General features: G+C 48.4%; 5 protein-coding genes across 5 annotated transcripts; 2 read left to right on the forward strand and 3 right to left on the reverse strand.

The window, feature by feature from the left end:
- Window positions 1-298: 298 nt before the first annotated feature.
- On the forward strand, window positions 299-12,606 carry FTJAE_6135 (UVSB PI-3 kinase; the record flags this gene model as incomplete). The annotated part of the gene is made up of 22 exons (XM_037352716.1): window positions 299-376; window positions 426-565; window positions 632-893; window positions 946-1,227; window positions 1,281-1,666; window positions 1,984-2,192; window positions 2,271-2,325; window positions 2,377-2,387; window positions 2,637-3,272; window positions 3,325-3,958; window positions 4,054-4,296; window positions 4,342-5,617; window positions 5,666-5,905; window positions 5,958-7,199; window positions 7,251-7,725; window positions 7,774-8,254; window positions 8,307-10,413; window positions 11,374-11,528; window positions 11,592-11,693; window positions 11,742-11,817; window positions 11,867-11,947; window positions 11,998-12,606. 22 exons carry the CDS (start codon window positions 299-301, stop codon window positions 12,604-12,606), a joined length of 9,780 nt encoding a protein of 3,259 aa, XP_037206813.1.
- Window positions 12,607-13,528: 922 nt separating this feature from the next.
- Window positions 13,529-13,829, forward strand: FTJAE_6136 (glutathione s-transferase; the record flags this gene model as incomplete). Its single annotated transcript, XM_037352717.1, has 2 exons — window positions 13,529-13,615; window positions 13,686-13,829. The coding sequence occupies 2 exons, from the start codon at window positions 13,529-13,531 to the stop codon at window positions 13,827-13,829; spliced, it is 231 nt and encodes a 76-aa protein (XP_037206814.1).
- A 1,298-nt stretch (window positions 13,830-15,127) lies between these two features.
- On the reverse strand, window positions 15,128-15,877 carry FTJAE_6137 (uncharacterized protein; the record flags this gene model as incomplete). Its single annotated transcript, XM_037352718.1, has 2 exons — window positions 15,128-15,532; window positions 15,590-15,877. 2 exons carry the CDS (start codon window positions 15,875-15,877, stop codon window positions 15,128-15,130), a joined length of 693 nt encoding a protein of 230 aa, XP_037206815.1.
- Window positions 15,878-16,486: 609 nt separating this feature from the next.
- Window positions 16,487-17,994, reverse strand: FTJAE_6138 (pantothenate kinase; the record flags this gene model as incomplete). Its single annotated transcript, XM_037352719.1, has 3 exons — window positions 16,487-17,280; window positions 17,332-17,611; window positions 17,677-17,994. 3 exons carry the CDS (start codon window positions 17,992-17,994, stop codon window positions 16,487-16,489), a joined length of 1,392 nt encoding a protein of 463 aa, XP_037206816.1.
- A 1,038-nt stretch (window positions 17,995-19,032) lies between these two features.
- FTJAE_6139 (uncharacterized protein) lies at window positions 19,033-20,496 on the reverse strand (the record flags this gene model as incomplete). The annotated part of the gene is made up of 3 exons (XM_037352720.1): window positions 19,033-19,751; window positions 19,807-20,242; window positions 20,302-20,496. 3 exons carry the CDS (start codon window positions 20,494-20,496, stop codon window positions 19,033-19,035), a joined length of 1,350 nt encoding a protein of 449 aa, XP_037206817.1.
- Window positions 20,497-21,088: the final 592 nt, after the last annotated feature.

Consider the following 21,088-nt stretch of genomic DNA (forward strand, 5'->3'; position numbering starts at 1 on the left):
AACCCCAGGCCCACACAACAAATGAGGCCTGAAGAGTCAGATTGAATGGCTGGCCACGTCCAGAATTACAGACAGATCCTCGGATGCTGGCGAAGAATGCTCCGTCGCCCTGCTGGTTTCTATTGTAACCAATTGGGGGTCGTCATGAGTGCATTCTGGGGCGAGTCCCAGGCTCACGAATGAGCTTTTGGGTAGAGAGGTTCCATATCCCATACATCACTAGATCATGCCTGATTGTTCCACCACAAATAGTTGACAATGAAACAATCATAGGAAGCTTTTAGGAAGTAGTTCGGCCATGAGCAATCGCAGAATCGTTGTATCCATAGATTTTGGAACGACATACTCAGGTGTCGCTTGGGCTGACACAACTCGGGTAAGTGTTTTCCTAACCTCTCTCGGGGTGAGTTTGCTAACCCTTGCAGCCTGATGTTCAACATGTCTTGACAGAATGGCCCTCGGCCGGCTCTTCCAAGAGCAGTCCCAAAGTACCAACTGAGCTCCGAAGAGTGGCGAATGGGTGGCAGTGGGGATTTCAGATTCCCGAGTCTGCGAAGAGGATCAGGTATTTCAAGCTGTTCGTCTTGCTGTGCCTTCAGTCCATTTGCCATGTTTGACCAGACCCTTTTAGAAAGCTGGATGATCCAGCCCAGATCACCAAGGAGGGGGAATCGGCAAAAGACCTGACCAAGGTCTATCTATCATGCCTCCATGAGCATTTCGTCAGTCTACTTGAGAAGAGACTATCGCCAAGTGTGGTAAAATCGACACCCATGGACTTTGTCGTCACGGTCCCCGCTATTTGGTCGCCAAAAGCAAAGCAATCGACGGAGCAGGCCGCAGCCATGGCAGGATTTTGTGGTAATCAGAGGATCCAGCTCATATCAGAACCGGTGGGTTAGATTTTGAGTTGCAGAGGGAAGTGTGTTGCTAACAAATGATAAGGAAGCAGCCGCTTTGTACACCCTCAAGACCCTTAGCCCCTCTACATTACAAGTAGGTCGAAAATTTGTTGTTTGCGATGCGGGAGGCGGCACCGTTGACTTGATTTCTTATCAAGTAACCAAAATAGGCAGAGTTGAAGTAAAAGAAGTCACAGAGGGTACAGGCGGGAAGTGCGGCTCGTCCATGCTGAATATGCGCTTCCGTCGGCATCTGAAACAAACTCATGGAGACAAGTACTGGACTGATGAGAGACTCGTAGTAGCTTTGAGTGAGTTCGAGTCGGTAAGATTCCCAAGTTTTCTTTTCTTCAAGTCCGTTCGCTCAGAGGGATACAGTTCAAGAAGACCTTTTCTCCCAAGGGCGAACCATTGACTCTCAAAGTCGATCCCAGTCTTGGCCTACGGCGGAACCGATACACCATGACACAAGACGATATGAAAACCAAAATCTTTGAGCCCATCATGAAGGATGTTGTGTGTCTTATCAAGGAGCAGATCAAGATGGCGGGAGATGGTGTCGCCGCGGTGATTATGGTTGGAGGATTCGGGCAAAGTCGATATTTGAAGTCGCGCGTACGTGATGCAATATCTAGCCGCACCGATGTTCTTCAACCAGAAAGCGGCTGGACGGCGGTGGTAAAAGGTGCCGCGATGCATGGGCTCAGTCGATATCAACCCGCGGGCACCCGGGTGGAGGTTGCATCTCGAATTGCAAGACGATCGTACGGTACATGCTTAATGACGAAATACGATATGATGAAACACAACCCAAGAGAAGCGTTCGTATGCATTCTTTCTGGGTAAATCTGGTTGCTGACGGCTATAGGTTCTGGTCGGAAAAGGAGCAAGAAACAGTCGTCTCAGAAATGTGTTGGTTTATTCAGAAGGTATCTTGACTCCTCTCCAAGCTTCGTATTCATTGCCACTAACTTTGGAAGGGTGAGTCGTACCCAGAAGGCAAACCGTCACGGATAGAATACCAATGCGATCTCCCGGTAATGCTTGGCCATGTGCCACAAACGGAGATCGATATTTACAGCAACAATAATGACGGGAAAGCTCCCGTCCATCTCGACGAAACAACGCAGCACATCGGAACGCTCTCACTTGACCTAAGAAAGATCCCAGAAGCAGTCAAGAGAACTGCGAAGATCAGGCGCATGGGCTGGCATCGGTACTATTGTCTGAAAGGGGCCATCGAAGCCGTGTACGGGTCAGCGGAGATCACGTACACAGTCAAACTTGGAGGTAAGAAATTTCGTAGTGTTTCTGATTCTACCGAAGGCTAAGCCGCGCTCGTCTAGGAATAACACATGACATGATCAGTGTTCGCTATGAACGTTGAGCAAGCAAGAAAGACAAGTTACGAAATCAGACAAGAGTAAGAAGGGGAGATGAGTGTGTGAGATCATATATAGATACCACTATATAGCCTCTGCCATTGTATGTCAACCATCGTAATGAAATGTCGTTTAGGTATGGATCTGATACCTACTGTAACACCAGAGAGCTAACCCCTAAATGGTTCTCGTTGGTCACGTGATTTCGTGTTTGCCCCACCGTGACCAGTCCCGTCGCGTCGTCCACGTCGAAGGTGCCTTGACTAGTGCCTACCAGGGACCTAACCTACCACTTGACTACTACCTCCGGGCGCCAATCTTGATCATTCATCTTTGAAGCAACAAGATACAGCCGCACCAAACGATGCTGCATGCATCATGGCGGCCAATCTGCACTTAAGGTCGGCTGTGCCGGATCATGGACAACCGGCCGGTAAAGTCGTTGCTGGCCCTCCTCCATCAACCTTAGCTGCGCAGCTTGTGGAGAATATTTCAGCATCCACGAAATCCTCCAAATCAGATGAGAACAGTGAACTCAAAGGCTTCTTTGCTATTATTCAACGTGTTAAAGATGATCCGACTCTTCTCAAGACACCAGAGGACCGAGTTGAGCATAATCATATGCTTATTTACGTTTACTCAAGAGCTGTTCTTGAAGGAATTCGATTAGATGACCCATTTCTTGACCGAACACAAGTACGGACTGAAGGCCTCAAGGCCATCAGTTTCCTCAGGTTCTCTATCAAAGAAACGCCTGCAGTTCTAAAACATAGAGTGGGTGAGCAAGAGTATATGTTCCGTGGGCGGGAGCCATTATGGGCTTGGCTACTTCCTCAGCTGCTCAGACTTCTTGGCCATCCCCAGTGTCTTGAACTCACAGAAGCAATAGAAGGCTTCCTCCAGTATACAATGCTAATAATAGCACAAAACTGGACCCTGTGGGATATGGCGCCATCATTCTTATTCTATCTGCGTACCATCACATCTCGTGAGTAGTTAGCTCGGCTTGGACAATACAGCAACTCACAATCAATTGACAGATATCCTTCAACAGCTTCAAGACCCTCTCCTAGTTCCATCAGTGGAAGAAAGTTTCAAAACACTTTCTCTACCTCCTCAAATTGCTCTCAGCCAATTCGTTGAGAAGGGGTCGCCCTTCACAAGCCAACTTACATATTCTGTTGACCGAATGTCACAAGCGCTGCACCAACTGATCAGCTTTTGCAAAGTGGCCGCATATCCTCTCACAGCTTCAGATGATGCCTTTGATAACGTTTCCTCCTTCTCAGAGAGTGTGGTATGGTTGATTGATGTCCTAGGGGACATGCGGGTTATCCAGACCCGGTACGGTAGCAGCTTTCCTGCCTCTTCACTTTATGTTCTCCAAATGGCTCAGGAAATTGAGCGAGCACTACTGAGAAAAAAAGGCATCAGCGCTTCTGTTCATAAGAAGGCCATCACTCTCATGGTATTGCTTTGTGGTGAGATCGCGAGAAGCCTCAATCCCATGTCAATGCTAGACATTGATGAGGAAACGCGGCATACATACTGCATGGCTCTAGCTATAATAACAGCAGCTTCTACCGAAAACACGTCGATTTGTCGGTTAGCGGTTGCCGGCATTATAGATGAGTCTTCAATGTTTTATACTTCCCTGCCTGAAGGAACAGATCTGTGGGTGGGTCACATCCTCCATAATTCCTCCATCAGCAACTAATTCTCAACAAGAGAGTGATACAGACTTTGAGACAGATTAATTTCAATCCCAGGCCAAAGCTGCTCTCTTCAAACTTACATCCTCTGAGTTTTGAGGATTCTGCAGTGCAAGAGATCATCGAAACCTTGGCGCTGAACTACGAGCCTCCCGACACAGGCTCACAAGACCGTCCCAAACGCCGAAAAATAGCACAGACAGACTCTAGCCCTATGGCGGTCCTCATGAGACGTTTGGGTGACGTTATAGGGGTTGTGGATGTGGACGATGAGTTTCTTGATCTTGAAAATCAGATATTGTTAGTCGTTTCACTGATTTGGCCTTCAAATGCTTACTGAAGTAGGGGAGCCTTTCCAAAAGCTGACATATCACGTCAATGTCTCATGCTTGATTTGCTATCGCGGATATCTTGCGCGGCGGATGGTGGCAACGAGACAATGAATGATGCAAAAGCAGCAGTGACAGAAACAGCCTGCTCCATTTGTGAACATAATGCACCCCCAGTCCGATCAAACCTTCATGGAGCAATCGTACATAAATCCCGAATCGAGGCACTCTTCACCAAACTGATCCGCCTCCCCGCTCTTGCTGAGTCTCGGCGTCCGAGGGTTGCTACCATGTTGGCTATAAGGAGAGTGATTCTCCACTGCGAGGATACTGAATTACTTAACCTGGAAACATCTGGGATAGGCCAGTGGTGTCTTCAGTCCTTAAACAGCTCTGTGAGGGAGCTGCGGGTAGCTGCCGGGCGTGTCTTGGCCACCTTCTCTTTGGCTAGGCCAGAGCCCATTCTTTCCAGCATGGTTCTTCCGGCTCGACCAGCAGAAGCCAACGGTGTTGGGAACCCACGAGTGAATCGGGCTCAGGCGACCTTCACAGATGGCAACTTCCGGCCAAATGTATCAAATGGATCCTCTCCCATGAAAACGCAAGATTTGATCTCGCGCAATAGAAAAAACTCGATTGCCTTCCTGAAATCAATCTCAGATAAGAACCAGCCTAATTTAACTGAAACGTTTATCATGGCATGGGGTCAATTAGGAACAGTGGTCTGGGAACACGAACTCAACTTGGTTCTCATCAAGCTTTTGGAGTACTTGGGAAGCAATAACAATATCGTGTCAGCTTGCGCCTTCAATGAGCTATTGAACCTAGCTGATGCTCGTCGAGTAACCCCACGCAGGCTTTTCGAGCCTTTCTGGCCAAATCTAGCATACATGACCACCAAGGACATGGTCCAACGCCCTCAAATGAGCCGGACAATTGCTGAATTGCTACAAGTGTCTGTCAACGAGTTACTCCTCCTGATTCAAACTCACGCACTGCCGTGGCTTGTGCTTGACAAGCAAAAAGACGTTATCCAAAAGATTGCGGAGGCACGGCAGGAGTCCGAGGTTTGGCTACCATTAATCGATCCTGCGAACCTAGCCGCAACTCTGGCCTTGCTCTTGGTTCAAGATACAGACGATATCGCTGGTTTCGCAAAATCTCGCCTCGAGGAATTATCGACACATTTTCAAACCGAGCCCCTCGTCAACCTGCTTCAGGTGGAACCAGTGCTCACTGTCATAGAGTTACTTAAAGCTGCCGGCGACGCAGATGAAACTAAAAAGGCACCAGTAAGTCGAACATCAATGCACCTTTGGCGTAAGCTTATGCATTTTCAGGTCCGCAAAGCTTTAGACACCATGGCGAAAATGATGATCCCAGCAAACAAAGAAACCCGAGCTAAGAAGTCGGATCACACTGCCCGGTTTATTCATTCACAACTTCTTGGCCTTATGGCATGTCTATTCGACGTTATCAATGACCAGAGCCTTCCTGACCCAGAGCGTCGGCGCTACATTCGGGCTATGGAGGAAATGATCAGGGTGTCGAGGGGCTATGCAAGCACCGCCAGACCGCAAGTACGTGTCATAGGTGTCCGGCATTGATTCAAAATACTGACTGTATTCTTAGATGTCTGCTTGTTTGCTCTCGACACTGGCACAAGATGCACTGAGAGAAGCAAGTTTCTCATGTTGGGCATCGATGCTCACACACCTTGAGGAGACAGATGTCGAGGCATTATTAGAAACAACATTTTTTGTCGTCACCCGTTACTGGCCCTTCATGAACGAGTCAACAGCTCTTCTAGCGCAGCAAATGCTCAAGTCTCTCGTCGATGAATTTGACCATCTTGTTGCGAAGTACATCGTCAAGCTCCCTTCGCTGAGGCACATTCCAGAGTTGAGGGACATCGAGACAAAGATGGATCAGCATAGACCAGCAACACTCGCGGTTGAAGAGGTTTTGGAAGCTTTCGCTGAGAGAATTTGCCACGAAAACTCCGGTGTTGCCCTTCAAGCATTGACAGAACTGATACCATACCTCCAGGAAAACCAAGCGGCACTTCATACATCTGAGATTAGTCTACAGTCAGATATTGGCGTTGTCGCACTTATGCGGTCGCTTCTGGATTGTGCAAGTAAATACAGCGGCTTCCCAGGAGACATAGCGCGCCTATGTACAGAAGCAATGGGCTTGATAGGCTGCCTGGACCCCAGTAAGATCGAGACTGTTAGAGAACAACGATCAATAGTCATATTGAACAACTTTGCGACGAATGAAGAAACAACGGACTTTGTTCTGTTTCTTCTGGAAGAGGCCCTGGTGCCAGCATTCTTATCCACGACTGATGTTAAGTTCCAGGGATTCTTGTCTTTTGCTATGCAGGAACTCATGGGCAGGTGCGACATCAAAGCTGCTTGTGCCATGGAAAACTCAGGGATGAAAGGTGGAAACGATATCTATCGAAAATGGGTTGCAATGCCGGAAACTGTTCGGGAAGTGGTGGCACCCTTTCTAGCCTCCCGGTATGTCGTCGCTCCAATGCCACACACCGAGATCGAGTATCCGCTCTTTCGTCCTGGCAGGCCCTATCCGAGTTGGCTCAGAGTTTACGTTCTGGACCTTCTACGTAAGGGGCAGACGCCATTTGCTGATTTGATATTCGAGCCTCTGGCACGTGTCATTCGCGTTAAAGATCTCTCTATTGCCGAATTCATCCTTCCCTATATAGTCCTGCATACTCTTTTAGGGTCTCGGACTACACAGCAAGAAAGGGACGATATTCTCGGAGAACTTCTTGCTATCTTGCAATATCAGCCTGCTGAGACGGCATCGTATCAGGAGAAGGAGGATATGCGGCGATACTGTCATGTAGGCTTCAGAATCCCTTACCCTTGTGACAAGAACTAACTGTTTCACTAGCTTGTATTTCGCGTTGTAGACTACGCAATGAGATGGATGCAAACTAGGCGAGCAGCTGGTCGCCTCACTGAGACTGATAGGGAGAGGCTAGCTCAAGTGCAGGAAGCTCTCGATCTGATCCCAGCCGAACTCATAGCACAAAGGGCTGTCGATTGCAATGAATACGCACGTGCTCTTTTTCATTTAGAGCAACATGCCCATAAAATGGAACAGAGGAAGAAAGAACCAGGGGAGCGTACCCGTCTCTTACAAAAACTTCAAGATATTTATGCCAATGTCGATGAGCCTGATGGCCTTGATGGAATTTCAGCTCATTTGCAAGTTCTTGACATCAACCAACAGATTCTGAGTCATCGCAAAGCAGGCAGGTGGACTGCTGTTCAGAACTGGTACGAGATGCAACTCGCTGAGAGCCCTGACAACACGGATATCCAGATCGACTTGCTTCATTGCCTGAAGCAGGCTGGCCAGCACGGTAAGTTACTTCAGTCTTTTGTCCCGACACAAGCTAATTTCTTGACAGAAGGATTGTTGAATCACATCGAGGGTATGCACACCGATGCATCAACGGACAACAAGATCATGCCTTATGCAGTAGAGGCGGCATGGGTTACAGGAAGATGGGAGAGCCTTACCAAATTCGCTCGACGGTTTCGCGGCGACCCTATTGAAGACTTCAACATCTCGATTGCGACCCTTTTCGAAAAGCTCAGGGCCAAAGACAAGCCTAAAGAGCTCATTAAGATAATGAAGGATATAAGAGTCAAAATTTCATCATCGATGAACGCCGCATCCACCTCATCGCTACAAGCCTGTCATGACCTCCTTCTTAAATCACATGTTCTTACGGACGTGGAAATCATAATAGGAACAAAATCGGGCGACGAAGTCGCACGCCAAACGACAGCAGCCCTTCTAGAACGGAGACTCGAAATTATAGGTGCTTACATGAACGATAAGCAATATCTTCTTGGTATTCGCCGTGCCACCATGGAGTTGACTAGGTAAGATCCAATGTACAAGAGCTATCGACAGCCCATATACTCACCAGCGCAGACCTACGTTCACTGACCTAGACATTTCTGGGCTATGGCTCTCGAGTGCACGCCTTGCCCGGAAGTCGAACTCGCTTCACCAGTCTTTCAATGCTATTCTCCACGCTTCGAAGCTAGGCGATGATGCGGCTACTATTGAGAATGCCAAGCTCCTTTGGAGAGAAGATCAGCACCGAAAGGCAATACAGGTTTTGCAGGGAGCGATCAAGAGCAACAAGTTCATGACACAAACAGGGACAGCAAACAGCACAAGTTCAAGCAAGTTGAGCCCACAACAAAAGCTCTTGACGGCTAGGGCGCAGCTGCTGCTTGCCAAATGGCTTGATAGCGCCGGGCAGACACACGCCGGTGCATTGCGTGAAAAATATCAGCAGCCGCCCAAGACCTTCTCGACTTGGGAAAAGGGGCATTATTATCTTGGCCGTCATTACAAGAAGATTCTCGAAGCTGAAAAGCCGCTCAAAGCCGATGACCAGAGCGATAACTACATCACCGGTGAAGTCGCTAGACTCGTCATCGAGAACTATGTCCGTTCACTTAACTCGGGCACCAAATATCTTTACCAGACTCTGCCACGAATTTTGACTCTCTGGCTTGACCTTGGTGCCCAAGTAGACAAGGCACCAGAAGGCAAAGCATCGCTTTCTCGCGAGCTTCACCGAAGACGCGTTGAGCAACTCAATCTTTTGCACTCTTTCCTTGACAAATACATACATAGGCTGCCGGCGTACATCTTTTATACAGCTTTGCCACAGATTGTTGCACGCATTGCCCACCCAAACTCGAGCGTTTTTGACCGGCTGACACACATCATTGCCAAGGTCGTGGAAGCTCATCCTCGGCAAGCGCTTTGGAGCCTTATTGGCATCATGACTACAAGACAAGTGTCGGAAAGAAAGGCACGAGGCACCCAGATCCTTCAGACACTCAGGAACATATCGAAGAAAGTTGAGGGCTCTACAACCGATTTCAAGCACTTGCTCAGGATGGGAGAGAAATTAGCCGAGCAGCTGCTTCTTGCATGCCAAAACGGAGACTTCCGGGGCAACAAGACTGTTCATGCCAGCCTGGGTAAAGATCTTCGATTCAATCATAAATGTACCCCATGTCCGTTGGTCGTGCCTGTCGAGAGCTCTTTGACGGCAACGTTACCGGCTGTATCAGAGTATGTTAAAAAGCACAAGGCGTTTTCTAGAGATGTTGTTACAATTGACTCCTTTCTGGACGATGTGCTCGTGCTGAGCTCGCTGGCTAAGCCAAGACGACTTACGACACGAGGGAGTGATGGCAAAAGCTACATGCTTCTGATCAAACCCAAGGATGACTTGCGAACTGACCAGCGTCTTATGGAATTCAACGGATTGATCAATCGGTCGTTGAAACGAGATGCGGAATCCAGCCGGAGACAGCTTTACATTCGAACATATGCTGTAACGCCCCTCAATGAAGAGTGCGGAATCATCGAATGGGTTCCAGGAATCAAAACGATGCGAGACATTCTCATCAACCTTTATGCTTCCCGAAAGATTTACCCCGACTACACGGTTCTTAAGCAACTAATGGATGAAGCATGTTTATCAGACGGCAAAACCAGGATATTTACTGATGAGGTCCTGGGGAGATTTCCTCCGGTACTTCAGCTGTGGTTCACACAACAGTTCCCTAGTCCGTCAACGTGGTTTGCTGCGCGTTTAAAATACACAAGGTCGTGTGCTGTCATGTCCATGGTAGGCACGATCCTAGGGCTTGGCGATAGACATGGCGAGAACGTGAATTTGGAGGAGGGTAATGGTGGAGTATTCCATGTCGATTTCAATTGTCTCTTTGACAAGGGCCTGACATTTGCCAAACCTGAAAGAGTGCCGTTCCGCCTTACCCACAACATGGTGGCTGCGATGGGTATATATGGTTATGAAGGACCATTTCGCAAGTCTTGCGAGCTAACTCTGAGCATTCTTCGTCAGCAAGAGGAGACTCTAATGACAATTCTCGAGGCGTTCATCTACGATCCAACGCTGGATCTACAAAAGGAGAAACGGGCACATCGGCGAGGAGATGTGGGCGTCAAGCTGCAGCCTCAAAGCGTCGTAGACAGCATCAAGCGCAAAGTCAGGGGTTTGCTTCCAACTGAAAGCATTCCTTTGGGCGTTGAGGGTCAGGTGGAGGAATTGATCAAACAAGCGGTTGATCCCAGAAATTTGGCTGCAATGTACATAGGCTGGTGTCCGTTTCTGTAACCCAGAACAAAGAGAGAAATACGTCAGGAGGGCAAGTTATGGGTGAAAAGAGCAAGAAAAGCTTAGAATTAGGTGTCTCGCGCTTACAACAATTGGCAGTCATTCACCAGATGTAAAAGAAAGAAAAAATCCCAGGTCATTCTATTTGCTGCCTTATTCCTTTATTACATTTTTATTCTTTATTTAGCAATGTTGGTAATTACCTTATTGGTTGTAACCTTCCACGGGTAAGGTAGGTATCGTTTCAGGCGGAAATCTGGGCAGGAAGGAGCCATGCCACCACTCCTGCATGCTGGGGACGCGTTGGTCGCGCGCAATGCACCCTACCATAAGGTAACCTACCCTACCATACCCATACCATACCATACCATACCATACTACTACCGTACATCCCCAACGCTGAGCTGGCAGCACTTCCTACCTTCATTCACTCATCTCACCTTATCGCACTTTTTCTGCTTTGTTTTTATTCACAGAGCGCCAGAAGTGAAAGAAGCTCGCGTATATAATCTCTCGTCCCTTTTACGAAAAAGAGATTTCTTCTTCCTGCATCAGTCTTTCCAACAGCCATTTTCTTTTCCCCACTTCCGTGCGAACGCGCAGCGCAACAAGCTACCTACCTATCTTACCTTTAGGTATCCAAAGCCAAAGCATCCTTTGCATTCTTCATCTCTCTCATTCTACCACTCTATTCGACGCTCAATTTTTGGTACCATACCTTCTATTGCCGCCAAGATGGGTGAATATCGTATCGGTGAGGCCCCAAAATATCCCCGTTCTTCATGATCGCGTTACGCTGCAGCGCCTTTGTTGTCTGCTCTGTTGCCGCAGTTCGCTCACATTGCATTAGAGTTATCCCCCAACAACCGTGCCACGTGCAAGGACACTGAGTGCAAGAAGAACGGTGACAAAGTTACCAAAGGCACCCTGCGGTTTGGTACCTACGTCGTCATCCAGGAGCACGGAGGCTGGACATGGAAACATTGGTAAGTATCTGCAGCTCATCAGCTATACTGATAGTAGATCGCTGATACCGAGGTACCTATCAGGGGATGTGTCTCTGGCCAACAGCTAGAGAATGTCCGTGAACTGTGCCAGCAAGGTGATGGCACTTTCGATTGTGACCTTATCGATGGTTACGATGAGCTTGTGTGAGTTTTGGTATCCTGTGTCTGTCCTTGTTGTTCTGACATTGATAGCGACCACCCTGAAGTGCAAGAGAAGGTCCGCCGCTGTATCAACCAGGGCTTCATTGACCCTGAGGATTTCAAAGGGGTATGTATAGAGATCGATATCACAGGTTACAGTGGTTGACATCATTCAGGACCCAGAGAAGAACAAGCTTGGTGAGAAGGGTATTCACTTGACTGCAGCACAGAAGAAGAAGAAAGAGGCCGCTGAAGCTGTGAGTCCTGAACATGGATACAAACTGTCAATGATTCTAACCCCGTTCAGGCCGCCACCGACGACGGAGAGAAGCCCAAGGCCAAAGGCAAGCGTGGACGCAAGAAGGCCGCTGATGATGAGGAGGATGAGGACGAGCCGCAGCCCAAGAAGGCTCGAACATCCAAGGCTGCCAAGGCGGATGAGGAGGAGAAGCCCGCTGCTAAGCCGGCCCGTGGCCGCAAAGCCGCAAAGGTCAAGGATGATAGTGAGAATGAGACTGCTGCATCTGCTCCTGCTCCAGCTCCTGTTCCTGCTCCTGCTAAGAGAGGGCGCAGAACTTCAGCTCAGCAGCCAAAGGAGGAATCTGATGCTGAGGAGAAACCTGCTCCTGTCAGAAAGGGACGAAAGGCTGCCACTAAGAAGGTCAAGAACGAAAGCGATGATGAAGTTCCCGCTCCTGCTCCTGCTCCTTCCAAGAGAGGACGCAGAACTTCGGCCCAGAAGCCAAAGGAGGAATCCGATGCTGAGGAGAAACCTGTTCCTGTCAGAAAGGGACGAAAGGCTGCTACCAAGAAGGCGACTGCCCCTGAGGTGGAAGACGCTGTGGTTGAGGAAGAGGAGCAAGAGAAGGCCGCGCCGAGAACCAGAGCTCGCCGCGGACGCTCCAGCAAAGCTTGAATGACGCTTTCGTTTCCGACACCGGGTACAGCATGAGTAGCTGAACTGTGTAGATTGCACAGTAGCTTGTGATATTTTCATATGCCGTCATTGTTGAGATATTGGGATCGGGTCACTGAAGGATGGTTTACACTTTGTTGAAAAGTCTTGGCGATCAATATGACTAGTAGGCATGGATCATTTCGTGGAAGTGGATGGTTTAGCTATGCATACACGATACAGAGTAATCAGGGCAAGCAATAATTGAGGCGTTTTATCATTGAGGTTCGTGACGTGGGCGGCTCTGACAAGATGCTTCTGTGGAACCAATCATGGACCTTGAACTCAAGAGAACCGGTGGCAGAGGTCAGCAGACATGTATAAGCTACTGGTGGTGTATTTAGTAGATTGCAGCTCCGCCAACTTCGCATTCATATCAAGCTGAAATAGCAACTGAGGATGGGCCAAGATGCTGCCCAGGTGCCAGGTGCCAGGCTTCTTTGACTCAAATCCGCAATAGAAACTAACTAACAGACGACTATTCGGGCTGTCCAGTGGGTGGATAATCTCATGCAGGTCCCATCAAGGAGCATTTGCTCAGCTGCCGTCAGGATAAGACATGGGCTGGCTAATCTGGCCGGCGTTTGTTCCCCACAGACGGCGTGTTTGCGGCTGCGGAGAGCGAGGGGCAGAAAAGCATCCATTGCATCCATCGAGATGACGTTACTCGGAATGACGTCGTCAATGCATCACTCATCACGATGCTGAATCACTGTCGACTGCCTACAGCGGGGTCCCAACACGATGGAATATAAATAAACTTCTCTGCACTCAACAGATATTCGACTCCTTCATCCTCAAGCATCAACTACAGCCCAACCTCAAAGACACCTCAAACACTTCAAAACACTTCAAAACACTTCAACACCACCAAGACATCACAATGCCTCGCAACGGAGACGGTTCTTCTGACAACGGCCCTTTTGAGGAGGCCGACCACAACATCGTCCACGGTGTTGGCAAGCCCGACGTAAGTTTATTCGTTCAAATCGTCACCTCGTTTATATTGTGTCTTTGCCTGACTAACCTTCTCACTCCAGTCTGACCGTGTCGACCGCGCTGACAAGACCGCTGACCTTCCCGAGGGCAAGGACGAGCATGGCCAAGGTCTCCAGGACGCTCCCGCCAGCGGAGGCCAGAGCCAGGGCATCAAGCAGGGCAAGGATGTTGGACAGGGCAACTAGAAGCAAAGGTCTTGATATCTGAGAGGGAATGAGAGAACAGAACAGAGGATAATGATACCTAATGACTGCATGGGAAAGTGAGTCAACAACGACCACAACGAAGTGAATATAATGAAAAAGAACTACAACAAATGTTTGCGAGTTCCATGCTATTGACGCTGTGATTGATGTCTGGCGGACACGTGAACTCGCCAAGTCTGTAAGTCGTCCCCCCGCAATGATGCCTCTGCATACAAACTGAGTCTGGTCTGGGATGAAAGCTCATGACCAAAGGTCAGTGTGACCAATTGGTGTCGATGCGGGCCTTGCAAGGTCTTCACGGGTGTGAACAAATTTGAATTACACATCGACAATTCCAATGGGTTGATCGTCCAAGTTTTTGTTACACGATCCAGGGCCATTCGGGATCATTGCAGTGCTCTCGGCCAATTGAGTTTCAGATGGAGGAACCTTATTCCCAGAAAAGCCTAACCCAGCATTGATCTGCAAGACATCGAGATTGAAGAGATACCCAGCGGGGAAATCGTTTTCAACCAGAGTCACACGATATATTCTACAATGACAGAGCAGCCTGCAACAACAAAACACGAGTGGATCTTCAGGTTCACTTCCTCGGTCTGGTGGTCTAGTGGTATGATTCTCGCTTAGGGAAAACCCTACAGCATAGCTTGCGAGAGGTCCCGGGTTCAATCCCCGGCCAGACCCTTATCTTTTGGTATTTTGTTTCCGGTGCGTTTCGCTTCTGTGTATCACCGTGCTCTTCGTTGTTGCTACTGGTAAGATGGCTACCTTCTTTTTGATATTACAGTTCTTGAAAACTGGGCATAGTAGTTTAGTGTTTATATTTAAGCCTCTGCTTATGCTTTTATATTTATCAACCTTGAATCATGTTATAACTTTATGTATACCTTTTTAATAACCGCTGATACTCCAGGAATAAGTTATATATTTAGGATATTGATTAATTCACCTTGTCTTGAATCTATCGCGTGATGAATTACCTATCAGATGCTGGTGAAGTTGACCGTTCCCTTTGCGGATTAGAGTAGCTGCTCATTGTGTGATTCGTTGAGCTTAAATCAGCCTTATTTCACAATCCCAGTGCAGGTAGATGATGCCATGACTACGGAAATAAAGGGATATACCAGATAATTACCAAAGAGAAGTTCTTGTGCATTGATTACCATGTAGCCCAAACTCACTCTACCTCTTATCCTCATGACACAAGTAACAACAGCCCATAATGGTTATCCCCTCGCGCCTTGATTCATGACTACCTCTCGTCGCTATCAGTCTCCTCAATAGGATCGTCGTGTGAACGTGTGTCTCTTTCTTTTGCTCCCGTCGCCCTTGTTCTTCTCTTTCTTCTTGTCTGTGTGTGCACTTTGGTTTTTGTCTTCTTTGTTGCTGTTCCTGGCGCATCTCTTCGACATGCTGTGCGTTGAGGACGAGACATTGCTGTTGCCAACTAGTTCAGGCATGAGTCGTGTCCAATCTTGAATTCTTTTCTCGGCGTCATTCTTGTACCGCTGCTCCTTGGCTCTATAGTAGATCATATCCTCAACTGACGAGGCCTCCTGTTCGCCATAAAAGACACGTGGTTCTCCCATATAACTGTAATGGGTGTTGGGCTGATAATGAGCGTAGAAAGGGCCTGGCAGTCCTTGTCCTGCGCCGTGGCTCTGTGAGTGGGTGCCGTCAAGCTATGTACACGATCAGTAAGGGATCTCAAGATATCGACTACTTGACTGTCAACTTACAACATTGGTATTATCCTGGGGTTTGCAGACATATCCAACAGGCTGCGCGTTGACCCTCAGAGCAGGCTGGCCATCACAGTCACAGGTGCAGCATGGAACGCCTGGATCACAACTCCAATCAGACAAGGGTCTCAAGCTTGTGGTCTCCCAACAGACATCAGGTCTGTTCAAAGTACGACTAGTTCTGAATGCTTGTTCTGGGTAGTTTTCGAAAAACTGGTTTTGTGTTGTGCTAATAAGATAAGGCATTCTGACCCAATCGTCGGTGTCTGCAACTCTCTGGGCCATGTTGAGATGAATGATGTCTTCAGTAAAGTACGGCATGTAGGGGAAGAGATAGAGCAAGAAAGAGAAGTCAACTTAATAAAAGTATTTATAGAAATGATTTGAATTTGACATCATGCTACAAGTACATATCTTCTACACTACCAACACAATATTAAGAACAAGCACATATGTTGTACAGCGATAAACATTCTTCTTGGATCAAAGAGCCTTGCCAAAAACCCCGTTGGCATAGGATTACATAACGAGCACTACGGTAGGCTGCCAGAAACTTGCTGCGCTTGATGTCGCTACCCTTATGTGTTCAATAAAGCTTCCTGATCTCTAAACAAAGAAGCAAAATGCTTATCCGCCGCTGATACTTTCTGTAGAACAATTCCCCATGCCCTCAAGTGAAAGAAAAACGATAGCCAACCCAAAAATGTACCAAACGCCTGAGATACTGCGCCATAAAATGCTGCTTGTGGAAGGTGATGCAACCACATTTGCTTGTTGCTTGACAAGTCGACCTAACGCAACTTCAAGTCAACTTCGGATAGTTTGAAGCCTTTCAGTGTTTGCTAAATTGGAAATCCCTGACATGGTTTGACTTCCCAACGCGCTCGTTGAAATTTATGATGTACTGGAGATGGGTGCCCCTTCGCGGAGATTCCTCCGTAACTCAGCAAGGTCATCCATGCCCTCAAGACTTCCTTTGCGGCCCCAGTTCTTGGGCTTCCTTTTGAGGAATGCGCCAACTGCTCCCAGATAACCCTCATGACGGAGGAAGTAAGCCTGCTTCTCCCCCTTACTCCAGAACTTGATGGCATAGCTTAGTGTGTTAATGGTCTGACGATGGCCTCTGATGAAAGAACCACCGAAATAAATATTGGATAGATTGTGAATTTGGGACTGCAGGTAGGCGATCTGTCCAATATTGTTTGAGATGGCGTAAAGGAGAGATCGTGAAACATCTGCGCTATTGAAGGATGCGTCTTCTGGCGTAGCAGATCTGCCATCTTCGGCTGCTGATTCGGCCTCTCTCTTCATACGAAAAACTTTACCAAAGGACGAAGCGATTGTCGTGCTCTTGAGTCCTATCTTGCCATAGTCTGTTCCATAGATGTCGCCAACTAGCATATCGACGTTGGCGTTGTCGCCGTGAGCAGCTTGTTCAAGCATCTCGTCAAAAGTTCGCGCGCCAGTGAGCAGAGACAAGAGACCCCAGAGAGTACCACCACCGAGCGATGTACCTCCGACTCGTTGGTATGATCTTGGCCCAGTTACTTTCAGGAATGAGACACCTGAGCCGATGTTTACAAGCAGATAAGGATATATATTATCCTGTGGCACGACGAAGTGCATGGGATCTGTTTCGGAGTAGGTAAAGACCTCGCGGGGGATTTCGGTTATGAAAAAGTCGAGTCCTAGAAAAACTATCAGCTCAAACGTTCTTGATAGCGAATAGAGCTGCTCACCAATGATGAGACATTCCATCTCATCCTCTTGCGACACATCCACTTCGAGCGCGGCTCGAATTTTGTCATAATACTTGTACGCGCCACCACCAGTCGCCATTACACACAACTCTCCCGGTTGTGAGCCATTGACAAGTTGGTTATCACGCAGATGTCGCATAAACTCCACACAGTCATCAATGCGATCTGTTTCGAAGTTTTGAAAGTTCAGTCGGCCGCCGGGATCCGTAGAATCAACTTCGCGCGAGAAGTAAACGAGCTTTATAAGCGATCCGCCAATCTGCAATGACACTCGCCGCGTCAGCCATCGCTTCCCTTCTTGTGGCTCAGAACGGATATACGTACGTCAATCGCAATATGGCTCACAATCGCAGTGTGGTATGGTAACCGGATGTCGCTCGTTTCGGGGTGCGTCGGGCTCATTCGGCCGTTATGCGATGCAGCACCGCCCGCGCTTGCGCCAGAGGTAGAGGCTGGCGTCGCCGTATCGGGGTCGACGATGAAAGCGCCTTTGACATTAATTCTGACACTGCCAGGGCGGATGATGGTGCTGTCTATTTCATCGGTCGACGTCATGGTACGGCGGCGCTTGTGGTCTAAAGGATGCGCCGGAGCTTGGAGTTCTTGCGCAATTGCATCTTCGTGTTCCGAGGCGGGAGTCATTGTGTGATTATGTCTCTCGTGCCACGCTCGATTGACTTTCGAGAGGATGGAGGGGGTAATTAGATAGTGGAGATGGTTCGAGTTGAAGCGCTGGGGAGTAGATTGCCAATACCCACGTAGAGTTATTGCATAGCCTGCTTTATGAGGATATAATAGGGGGACGGCAACAGATTTGAACGTGAATTCGAATTCGAATTATGAAATGGGGAGAACAGGGGAGATAGATGGGTAAGGAGGTCAGGGCTACCTTAACATATAATAAACCACTATGTATGGAGGGGCTCTAATAATCGGATGGGGAGACTTGGATATTACAATGGGGTTGACCCTTTATCGATAGCGGTCGTTCATCATTTTAGTTCTCCAAAAGCCGGTGGGCCGAGGCTCCGGATTGCCTGGGGAAAGCTCCCCAGAAAATACGGATACAGGGTGTCAAAATGTACGTATTCGCTCAACAAAGATATATGCGAAATTGGCTCCTTTGCCCCGATCTCTCGCCAATTGGACTCTGTTGAGAGGATCTACAATTAAAGGACATCGCATTGGCCTCTTAGGTGCATTCTTATTCGGAGATTTTCCTTTTCTGCTTACGGTGAGACGTAATGCAAGTCTTCTTATGGAGTACTCCCGCATTATAAAGCATGAGTTTGACAGTCCCGATGGCCCGGCTGCGGAGGGGTCATGACTTGATGCCGAGCTTGGCTACCTAAGTTGCCGTCGGCTTTAGTAGACGGGATGGAGCGGCATTCAAGAACACAGTCTACAAAAGCGATCGTATTTCATATGTTATGAAACATAGTGTCAATTATAAGCAATATCGATACTGTTTTAGACAACAATGCCCGCAGCAAGATATACTCGAGAATCTCCTAGACACTCCCCTCTAACGCCCACATCCACAAACAAAGGTAGGGTATCCGTAGCTCAGATCATGGCAAAGACCATTACAAGAAAATCCAAAGGAAGCTATTAAAACAGTGCCACGAGGTAGTATAGTCGTTTCGCCATGGCAAGAAAAGAACGAGGCCCTCTGAGCGATCAAAAGAAATGGCCTCCTGGAACAGCAACAAAGATAGCGGTGATGATGCCGCCCAGGAGAACTGAAGCGAGCATTGCTTGGACGAATATTGTGTCTTGAATCTGTCGCAATGCTGGCTCCTGAATCCAGACCTCGCGGTCGAACACTTTGCGGACCACATTGCGCTTTTCGTACTTGACGACCCAGGGTTCATCCTCGTAGCTGTTTTTAGATCCGAACGAGTCGAAGCTCTGCTTCTGCGCATCTTCCATGTTCTCGCTGTCCACAAACAGTTCCCACGGCCTGACATGTCGGTGATGCATTCCATGCAGAACAACACACATGCCCTTGTAGGCCGCAACAAGTGTGCTTATGCCAAGAACAAGACCTATGGCTGCCAGTGCCCGGTATCCTCGGCCAGAGTTGCTCAGGGTGAGAACGAGCCCAGCGATGATGCCTGCGGCAATTAGCCCGACGCCCAGCGATCGAGCGAAGAACACGCGGGCAGGGTTTCCATTGCAGATAGACCATCGGATGAAGTTGGGATGAGCTTGGTGCCGAAGGCTTGAATCAACAGTCTTGAAGACGCTTCGAAAAGCGCTAGGATGAGTTGTCTTGGAGAGCGCTACAATGACCGCCTTCTGTTCAGAAGAGGATAGGTTCAGTTGCCGAGGTGCACCTTCCATGATATATGTTGAGATCACCCTGTTGATCTCTTCTCGAAATGGCTGGATCGTGACTGATAAGGGGTTAGCGATTCAGATGTCGTTCCAGGAGCTGTAGAATTGACTTACAAGGCTGTTGCGCTCCCACCATATTGAAGGCGTCAGATGCTTGGCTCTGATGACTCATTGCATTGAGTGAGTTCATTGTGCAAGACGCTGTGTAAATCGAGGAATCGTCCCCTTTGCTGCTCTGAGGAGGTGTTGCAAAAGGGTCAACAGCACTCATGTTACGATCCTGGCTGCCAGCCTTCTTCTCAAAGTCGCTACCTTTAAAGATAGCCGCTGCCTCAGGCTCTTTTCGCATCTTATCTGACTGCTCCTTTCTAATCTTGATGACAGCTTCGTCCTGCATAGCCCTAGTCCACTCGGGAGCGAGCTTGACATCTGTTGTTGGATTCGCATTAAAGCGCTTCTCATAGTCCTGGAACCAGAGATAGAACTGGAGGTTTTCGGCAGCATGCTCCACATAGATAAGGTAGGTCATGAAATCACGGAGAGTCATGGGCTGAATGTCCAGTTAGTACGCTGATGAGTGGTAAACCCGAGGAAAGTGCTTTTACTAACAGGACATGTGCCACCACCATTGATCCTGTCAAAGGACAGTGAGTCTGGTATTCCAAGGGAGGAACGAGAAGAGCTGGAATTATCCGTAGCATCGGATTTTTCCACGTCGGACAGCGAGTCGCTGCTTGTACTGTTACGGAGTGATTGACGGCTTACATACTTTGGGCGTGTGTAAGAGAGCGAAAGAAGACCCATGCTGAAGAAGATAAGGTGAAAACTAGTATGAGATTCAATGATTGATGAGAAGGGGAAAATAGGACTTGATGACTGCAAATGGCCTATAGATCACACGGCTCGGTCAGAGGCGAGGGGACAGTGTGTGATTTAAATAACTTCATGAGCGAGAATGACATCCTAGCGTAGAAGAAGCGTCTTGGTCGTTATGGATAGCCTGTGGCGGGACTAATAAGAAGCAAACGCAAAAGTGACAAATTGTCCAGGGAGACCAGGAAATCGGGGCACCACGATACCCAAATACGTTAGATTTGTAGACAAGCCTTTTTAACGTCCGAGTTGGCCTGCCAGTAAGAAAAGCCCAGAGCGTCCTGTAAGGGGAAGCATAACTTGGCGATCCTAGAAAGCCACCGGCAATGAACTTTGCGCCCATAAACTTAATCCTCGTGTGGGATGGCCATAGCCTGCGAGTTCTGTGGCCTTTCCCAGGAACACGGACGGTAAGCACCACAACCGCTGGGTGGGAAATCGGGGAAGATCGTAGGCGGCTGAATGGGTTGCACAACGTCTTCGCGTCTTCGTCTTGTTCAGCTCACCCACCTTTCGCACTGAC

The sequence above is a fragment of the Fusarium tjaetaba genome, assembly GCF_013396195.1.
Source record: "Fusarium tjaetaba strain NRRL 66243 chromosome Unknown NRRL66243_c0000119, whole genome shotgun sequence".
Lineage (NCBI taxonomy): Eukaryota > Fungi > Ascomycota > Sordariomycetes > Hypocreales > Nectriaceae > Fusarium > Fusarium tjaetaba.